This window comes from Nanorana parkeri, unplaced genomic scaffold (genome assembly GCF_000935625.1).
Source record: "Nanorana parkeri isolate BGI_ZX_2015 unplaced genomic scaffold, ASM93562v1 scaffold973, whole genome shotgun sequence".
In the NCBI taxonomy this organism is placed as follows: Eukaryota; Metazoa; Chordata; class Amphibia; order Anura; family Dicroglossidae; genus Nanorana; species Nanorana parkeri.
In genome coordinates, this window is record NW_017307241.1 from 396,237 (window position 1) to 406,180 (window position 9,944).

Consider the following 9,944-nt stretch of genomic DNA (forward strand, 5'->3'; position numbering starts at 1 on the left):
CATGGCAAAGCTTTGTGACTCATTGCCATGCGTTGTGATACCTTGTGTTGCAATTAAATATACACCTGTATCATTTTATCACAACACAAACACCAAAACAATTTTTTACATAAGTCGATTATTTACAGTTTTGCATACCTTCATTTTTTTACCTTTTCGCAAAAAGGCGCAATTACAAATTTGCTAATATTTGTTATTTATTAACTCAATACAGTTTTATCTTTTAGATTTAGTCAAAAAATATTTTTTTTTGTGCACGGATACTGATTTTGGTGTGTTTTAACAATTGAATTGTGTATTTTTATCGGTTTAATATTAATTTGAGAAACATTTGCGCAATTATCGCAGGGCCTACAAATTTAGTATCACCATCTTTTTATTCTACCGGGCCTGCGCTTTCAGAAAATATATGGTTTGGGGGGTCTTTTACAAACGCTAGCAACGCAGCAGTTGAAAATCAAATCAATAGGAAAAAATTGCAGAAAATTCAAAAATGGCTTGGCCAGCTGATTTGAAAAATGTTCCGGAGGGCTTGGCAGCGAAAGGGTTAAAAGACTGTTTAAAAGACTTTCCTATGTGGGTGAGGAAAATCACAACTACCTTATCTAGCCAACTTTCTTACATCTTCTAATCACTCTACATGGCAAATTAGTTTTTCCTACTGAGACAAACTTTATCAATTTTAGAGAACTGGAAGCAATACCAAATATCTTGACTAGGTAGAATAACTGCCCTAAAGATGACTTGGCTCTTTAAATAACTTCAGAAAACCCCCAATCCACACAGTGTTAAATGTCTTGAGCTCAATCCAGTAAGCGTTCTTAAAATTCATATGGAAGAAGCTAGACAGTCTCCAAAAAAATACTTTTGACCAAAATCTATAGGGGCACTAGCTGTCCCACACATTGTAAATTATTAGTGGGCTGCTCAATTAGCCTCTTTAATCTACTATTATGTCACTGCCACACTCCACTATGGGCTAGCATTGAATCGTACCAGGCTGTGCCGCTAGCGATGGAGAACATCTCCCATAACATCCACATTTTTAAGGAATTTTTCATTACGGGGGGACTGCATTAAATACTGTGGCAAATTGCTCTCCACCGACATGCCCCTCACAATCATTTCTCATCCCTTATTGCTTATGGCATTTTCTGTGTCTATGGATGCCTTAAGTGTGACTTCCTATACCCTCCAATCTATAGATTGCACTGAAAAAGGTATATGGGCGATACCTTAGGCATGACCGTCTCAGATATGGGACACAATTGTGTTTGATGAATTCTTCATTTACATGGGCGACTACAAGTTGTTGCTCTGGTACATGTCTCACAGTTTGGCAAAATTTACCCAGGGTGCCTTGGACATGCTTTAGGGCTTGTCCACACCGAAAGCATGTGCGTTCCAGAGCGGTAGCTGCTGGAACGCACCGCGATCGCTAACAAACATCTCCCCGCGTTTTGTGGCGGGAGGGGGCGTGGCGATGCATTGAATCCCGCAGTGCGATCGAACGCGTGGCAAAACTTTGCCAGTGTTGCGTTCCACTGCAAACGCAAGAAATAGAGCAAGCCCTTTTTTTTGCGTTTGCAGTGGAAGGGAATGCTGGCAAAGTCTTGCCACGCATTCGATCGCACTGCGGGCGGGGGGCATGGAAGCGTTGCCATTGAATTCAATGCACCGCCACACCCCCTCCCGCCCCAAAAGCGGTGAGAAGTCTCTTAGCGATCGCGGTGCGTTCCTGCAGCTACCGTGCTGGAATGCACACGCTTTCGGTGTGAACAAGGCCTTAGGGATTGTGGTGGGAACAGATATGCACATTTGGTGGCACTGCCCTAGCATCAAAACATTTTGAATTAGTGTCTACCAATTAGTGTTTGTTGTTCTGGGGACGGCATCACTAAAACTGCACCAAAGATTATTTGAACTTCTGACCTTCATTTGTAACTTCTACTCGCAGTTTAAAGGAGTTGTAAAGTCACAGTATATATCATCCTGTTATAACATCAGCATTTAAATAGGAATGCATACTATACTTTTATTTGATAATGCAATCAACTGTTACTTGGATAATAAAAAAAACATTTTATGTAGTGAGGGCTGCCGGCTGTCTGCCCATCACTTTCAACAACTTCCTGGCTTCCCAGTGTGCTTTGTGTCTCTTTCTCTGCTGCTTGATTTGATTCAGTCTTGATTTCTCGAGACTACATAGTCCCTCATATATTGCTTTCAGCAAGCAATGATAATTTTACATTGTTCAGACATTAAGTTGTAGCTCAGAAGGGGTAGTCTGTCAGAGTACATCCTACGGGTATCTTCAATAAGTAAGTTTACAAACTTCTAGAAAAATAGTCATAAGGAGTGGGATAGAACTTATGGAAATTCAGTATAGATATACAGATATATTTTTCGTTTTTGACCATAGATAACCTTTCAGAAAAAAAGATGGCTTGGTACCCGATTGAGAAACACGTGGCCATCCTACATGACATAATTGCCATATAGAAAGATATTTGGACCCCATGGATAGCACACTTGTCAACACCCTTACTACCGTCCCCATTTCCCCCACCCTCTTCTTTATCTTTTTTTTATTGCTTCGCTCTTACTCTTTTACACATCTAAACCACTGATGGTCTAGGTGGGGATTCCTGATACCGAGCTACACCCCCATCTGCCCCAGATACTATCTAGGTTCTTCTGTGCAGGCACCATCTAGTTGTATGCATAATGTAGAAATGGGACATCTGCCAATTTTCTCACTCCCTAATTAACATCATTACCCATAATTGTTCCAGTAGGATATCTTTTGTATAATACCTATGCCTACCATTTGCATTGTAAACCATAGTGAACCTTTAATGCTCTTCGTTTGATAAATCACTTTGTTTCAATCATTTTTATTGAAAACATTTGCAGAGACATTTTAAAATCTGCTTAGTAAGGCTTTACATGTAGTAATTGCTCTGGAAAAAGGGCAGTTTGTATATCTAAAATGTTTGAGAGCTGCAGTGGCTGTCAGGGTCACAGACTCCCTAGAATAAAGTACTTCTGGAACTACTGTGTAAATGACTTGCACTAAAATATAGCAGTCTCAGAACAGAATGCTTAAAAACCAAGTGTATTGCCAATAAAAGCAAGGCAGACTATATCTTTTAAACAGAAATAAAATCGCAGTGCTCCTAGAAAGCATGCAAAGCAAGCGTCTTTATAGCCCATCCTAAAGTAATATTTCACTCGTAGCTAAAGTGAGTTACCTCCCTGAGTCACCACCTGATAACCTATGTGTTTTGGGGAATCTAACATCAAAAGCGCCCAGATTTGTTCCCAACCACTTTGCCATTTTGGATGTTCTGCCAACCGTGGGGATTGTTCACTTCTGTTGCATTCTCCATTCTATAGCTTAAAACCTCCAGCTAGTAGAGTGGACTCCCCTTAAAATTGCTGCAGCAGTTGTGCAGACCCAGGAACTCAATCAACAGAGAAACCCTGAAAGATGAAATAAACCAAAAGGTGGTCAAATCTCCAGGTTCTGCAGAAAACCTTTAAAGCTACCCTGTTGCTATCCTTAAAAGTGACACTAAACTCAGGAGTTAAATCTTAAAAAAATAATGTACCATAACTATTAACAATCCTGGGCCGTATCTGTGCATCACTCTGCTGTAGATCCTCAAATCATTTCTGAATTGGTGCTGACACTGTCCTTCCTTCTTGAGAGTGGCTGCGTTTATTCCCCATGGTCCCTGTGTGTGTTGTAAAGTAGTCACCGCTCCAAGCTTACTCCGGTGATGGACTACAGTCATATGCAAATGTGTCCTGTTGCACTCCTTACCCAAACAGAAGAAATGATACCTGTATACCAGGCGGGTGCTTGAAGTGACCACGGATGGCACTGTGTAATATCACAAAGTCCCAAAAATGTCACCACCACACCATCAAAACATAAAGCAAAACGGTTTTAATGACTCATTCTGACGCCGAGGAAGGGGACCCCGTGATGCCCTGAAAATGTTGTATTTGAATGACATGCATGTGTCATTAAAACCGTATTTCTTTGTTTTGACGGTGTGCTGGTGACATTTTTTGGACTTTGTACTTTGCAAAACACACATGGACCATGAGGAAGAAACGTAGCCACCCTAAGGAAGGACAGTGTCAGATTATTTGAGGATCTACAGCTGAGTGGTACACAAGTTACATTTTTATTAATAGTTGTGGTACTCATTTAAGATTTAACTCCCTAGCACTTAAAGTAAACCTTTAACCCTTTTGACAAAAAAAATCACATGAGCATACAGCTCTGCATGCTGATATGAAATCATCTTACATTCATTAGCTAAACAAGCATTATTTTATTTTACTTGCAATTAATTTTTTTCGCACTTTCTAGTCCACTTTGGCACAAATTATGTAATTGTGCCCAAGCGAAGCATCCTGGAAAGGTTACATCCGCAGAGCTTTGCTAGGAAATCTCATCTGTAATCTCATGAGATCGAAGGAAAGGCATTTTCCTCCCCTAAGATGTGCCTAGTCACTTGACCTAGTAAGATATGCCAGAGTAAAGGGAGATCTAGTAATCCTTCCTTAGTTAAAATGGCCACTGTCAGAAGACTGGGTAAGTAAATATAGATAAGGTATGCAAGGAATACAAAGCCGGCAATTATCTAGAAGTATCTGTTTGTAGATTGTCATTACTAAACATTTCTAAAGGTGCCTTTGTTGTTATTTTGAAGATGAGGTTCCACTGGCACCCTGTAAAAGAATAGGCTGAATATTTACCAATCTGGCAGGCAAGAAGGGAAATCTTACATCCGGCACTGCTATTTCAATACACAACACATAGTGATAAGGTAGGGAACGGTGGAAGGAAGACAGCACATGGCAGGGGACATGTTAGTTGGCCCACCCTGAAGGCAACCTTACCTGAGAGAAATTTAAGATGGTCACTAGCTGTGTGTGGCCTCACTGCTTTCTGATTCACTGACCTTGAACAAGGATGTAGCAAACTATTTCAGAATGATGTCTGAGCACACTACAGTACTGAAGACAGCATAACAGAAAGTATATTAGCATTTTTAGGAAGGTAGACCAACAATTATGGATTTCTATTACCAACGGTGCTTTGGAAAACACTGCTTTAGATAAGTAGATTGTTTATACAATGACTTGTCTTCTCTTCTCTCCTACCTGGATTAGCGGATGATATGTTCTGTGAGATGGTGAAGTCCAGTAAGCTCTGTGAGCGGAAGCTCTTCATTCAATTTTGTTGCCGGACGTGTATGCTAGCAGGCTGACCATGTTTTTAGAAGTTTCGTCACCTTCTCAAGTTGGAGTGACTTCTGCCGGTGGAGTCCAGATCGCCCACTTCTGGCTATGGTGCTATCTTGATGGCATTGATCCATTTCATGCCAAAACTGACAAGGGATGTATTTCAAGGATTTCTGCTTGACATACCTTGTAATGTACTGCATTGCTAAACATGCTCCACCCACAAAAGAGGTTTATGGAGCTGGACCAGACTTCAGGCAGCATTCTGGATTTAAATCTTAATCTGTACAAAGCAAGAGCTTTTTTATTTTTTTTTATTTTTTGCCACAGCTTCAAACATCAATTCCCACCATCTTATCCTTCATTTTTTTCTATGTGCTAATGGATACTGTGGTGGACAGACACATAGGAGGGCTACATAATGTGAACTTTCGTTGCTGATATTGGTGTCCACTACAGTGTATGCACATTTTTTTTTTAAAACAGGTTTTTTAAGAGGGCTCTGGATATCACCCAGGAGTCAATGCTGATACATAAAATACCATTTATAAAAATGTAAATGGCCCCCAGATCTGTTGTTTAAAGTGAGCTGTTGGTAAAAGGCGCGAGTTGAGTAGCTGGTAGAGTTGCGTAGTCTGGTAGATGTTAAACACAGGCTGACTTTTAATGAGCATTGGCGAACGTGACATAACACACGACACTAAACACTACCCTAATCCTTTTCTTTTTTTCACAAATGAACCTAAAGCTTCTATTTTGTGCACTTACACATCACATGGGTGTCGAGTATAAATTGTCTACAGTACACATTTAGTATGCGTTTAATACAGTTTGATATATTAACACTATTATACAATTTTTAAGATATTCACAAAAAAGGTATTGAGAGAGTCACTTCTGGTTGATAAGTAATGAGCTTGTAGAATAAAGGGTATAGGTAATGGAATGATCACAAAATGGCACCAAATGTATTGATGTTGCCCTTGAAAATATTTTAGTCTAATATTTTATACATAGTTACATAGGTTGAAAAAAGACACCAGTCCAGTGAGTTCAACCTATAGAGAACTCCTGATCTTTATTGTGACTCCTGTTACGATACATATGTAAACGGTAGTGAATAACATACCTTTTATAGCTACTCATCAAATCTGGTGATCTTTCTGAAGGATGTAATCATACTTTGTTGTTTTAAAAATTTAAAGGAAGTGGAGCTTAATGGTTGGCATACTCCATTTCCAGCTAGGAAAACATCTGTGTATAGCAACGTCACCGAGAAGTATGGCAAGCACAGATTGTATGCTGTTGCTTTTAGAAGAACCCAGGGACTTTGCTATTGGGGGCAGAACTAAGAGAACTTCCAACCAATCCCAGCAACTCTATGCTGCCCACCGCCCCAGTCTGCCACCTGACAAAGAGGTACTTGCATTGCCACATAGCAGAAACTTCCCTGTCTGTTTCAGTTCTTTAAAATTTTATAACTACTAGTATGCAAAGTAATTCATTTTTATTTTTCCATGGAAATGCATTCAGCTGAAGGATATATTACGGGCTGCTTGTATGCAAGTATCATTTTAAAGAGTTATACATAGAGGCACATACTGTAACTTTATCAAAAATGAATAATTCTTAATTTGTCTTAAACCCGATTTTATTGTGGGTAAGTAAACCATATTGCAGTTTGTTATTGAGTAAAGGCCAAGATGATAATGTGCAGAGCACTAGGAAAGGTTGCCAGAATTACAAAGGACAAACTACAATGATGTCTACAACAGTGTTAAATGTATCTTGATTTTAACTCAGTCCCTTGGTTGGTGAACATATTCATGACTCCGGTGTGATTTCTGAGTAATAGTAGGTACCACCCAAAGTGATAAAAAGAAAATGGTGCTAACCAATGAGATTCAAGCAATTGCTTTTCTATAGTAGGTTGGGTACCAGTACAGCAAACGGGTGATTTTCACCCCCCCCCCGGATTGTCATGAAGTTACCTTTGCAAGCTTACAAAGGCTCTTCAAGAACGATATAGGCTCTGACCAGTGCATAGTTGTGAATTATTGCAGACAGGTTAACATGCAGTTAAGTGCACCACAACATACATAAAACTGGACCATTTTTTTTTAATGCACCATGCCACATACTACAGACAATTCATATATGTGTGCTAAAATGCACATGAGTTGAGGTGTGCTGCATGGTGCATTGGGGTGCCATGTACTGTAACCTGTTTACCACTGGGCAAAGGTAGGATAAAGCCAACTTTGCTTAGCCTCTATGCAGAGGTGGCTTACGCTTGGCTCATTACCTTCTGCATGAGAGATGAGGGTAGTATGATGTCTGAGCCATTATCTGAAATCAGCCAAGCTGACATGAACTAGTCATTAGGGAGGTGGTACCACAGATATATATTCAGCTCTGTGCCAGCCTATGGCAGGATTTTTTTGATAACTAGCCCACCTCAGTACAGCTGTTTTGACATAGACCTTGGCTCTCTTTCTGGACATGAGCAAACTAAGGACAGGAAGGGCTAAGCTACACAGGCAATTTCAGTGCTTGTTGCAGAGACATTTAATCACGTTCTAGCAGTCACCTCATTAGGCTAGAGCTACAAAGGCAATTTTTGGCAGGTCAGTTGTGCAATTGAAATTGCTAGCGATTAATTGCTGTTGGTACTTGGCCACTAAACAGCACCCCTACGGAGAAAGCTACACAACCATTCGGCTTACTCCATAGTGACCCATTTGTTCTGTTTAGCAATACATTTCTGGTGATTTTAGTAGCAGAATTAAGTTTTTAGAAATGGACTATGTAGCGGTAGCCTAACAAGGTGACATTAACCACTTAAGGATTTTAAATGTAGAACACACCCCCTAAAAGCGTTTACAGGCCTGTGAAAAAGAAAGTACACCCTCTTTGAATTCTGTGGTTTTAAGTATCAGGACATAAGTCATCTTGTCTTAGCAGGTCTTAAAATGAGGTAAATACAACCTGAGATGAACAACCACACGACTTTTATTACACGGTGTCAATATTGATTTTACAATTGTAAAGCCAAAATGGAGAAGCCATGTGTGAAAAACAAAGTACACCTTATTCAATAGCTTGTAGAACCACCATGATCCGCAATAGGTAATCGTAATTTTTTTCTGCATGACTTTCAGTCTTTCACATCTTGGTGGAGAAATTTCGGACCACTCTTCTTTACAATGTTGCTTCATTTCATTGAGGTTTGCGGGCATTTGTTTATGCACAGGTCCCACCACGGCATTTAATCGGGATGAGGTCTTGGCTTTGGGCCATTGCAACAACTTGATTCTTTTCTTTTTCAGACATTCTGTTGTAGATGTACTGGCGTGCTTGGGAGGAGTATCCTGTTTCATGACCCAATTTTGGCCAAGCTTTAGCTGTTGAACAGATGGCCTCACATTGGACTCTAGAATTGTTTAGTATTCCGAAGAGTTCATGGTTGACTCAATGACTGCAAGGTGCCCAGGTCCTGTGGCTGTAAAACAAGCCCAAATCACCCCCCCCCCCCCCCCCCCCCCCCCCCCACCACCACCACTGTGCCCGACAGTTGGTATGAGGTGTATGTGCTGATATTCTGTTTGGTTTTTGCCAAACATGGCGCTAAGCATTATGGCCAAACCTCTCCACATTGGTCTCATCAGTCCAAATGACATTGTTCCAGAAGTCTTGTGGTTTGCTTGGATACCAGTTTGCAAATCTAAGCTGTGCTGCCATGTTCTTTATTAGAGATAAGAGGCTTTCTCCTGGCAACTCTTCCACACAAACCATACTTGTTCAGTCTTTTTCTAATTGTACTGTCATGAACTTTAGCATTTAACATGCTTTGTGAGGCCTGTAGAGTCTGAAATGTAACGCTTGGGTTTTTTGCCTGTTCTCTGAGCATTGCACGGTCTGACCCTGGGGTAAATTTGCTGGGACATTCACTACTGGGAAGATTGGCAACTGTCTTAAAATGTTTTCCACTTGTGAATAATCCTCACTGTAGAATAATGGGCTTTAGATTGTTTGGAAATGGCCTTATAACCCTTCCCAGATTGATGGGCAGCAAAGATTGCTTCTCTAAGATCCTTGCCTCCTTGGCATTGTGTTAACACACCTGAATGCTCCAGACCAGCCAACTGCTAAAACTTTGGCTTTTATAGAGGGGGTACACAGCTGCTACTTAGCCTCGTTATTCCTATGGAAGCAGTAAGGGTGCACATAGTTTTTCGCACATAACTTCTCCATTTTGGCTTAATGTTGTTAAAATAAATAATTACAATGCGTAAAGGGATGTGTTGTCTGAGGTTGTATTTACCTAATTTTAATTTTAGTATGTCCTGATACTTAGAACCTTAGAATTCAGAGGGTGTACTTTTATGTGATTGTACCTTCATTAAACAAAATTTCTAGGCTGTATCTCCTACATTTAGAACCCTCCCCCTGTTTATGCTTTTACCGTATATACTCGAGTATAAGCCGAGATTTTCAGCCCATTTTTTGGGGTGAAAAGTGCCCCCCTCGGCTTATACTCGAGTCAGCGCCAGCGCGTCTTCTTACTTACCTCGCCGAGCGTCGCGTCACTGCTGCTCCGGTGTGCGGCGCTCCGAGCGGGGTCATCTGGCAGTCTCCGGGTCCTAATTTAGGTGGCCGGAGACTGCCAGATGACCCCG

General features: G+C 40.7%; 1 protein-coding gene across 4 annotated transcripts in view; it reads left to right on the forward strand.

Moving 5' to 3' along the window:
- The window catches only part of PCSK6 (proprotein convertase subtilisin/kexin type 6), a 157,582-nt gene extending 151,886 nt beyond the window's left edge, over positions 1-5,696 (forward strand). For all 4 annotated transcript variants that reach the window (XM_018566763.1, XM_018566762.1, XM_018566764.1 and 1 more), the window contains one exon: positions 5,194-5,696. In XM_018566763.1, coding sequence (XP_018422265.1) covers positions 5,194-5,291 — 98 coding nt within the window. In that variant the 3' untranslated portion in view covers positions 5,292-5,696. The remainder of the gene's footprint in view (positions 1-5,193) is intronic.
- The last annotated feature ends 4,248 nt before the right edge of the window (positions 5,697-9,944 follow it).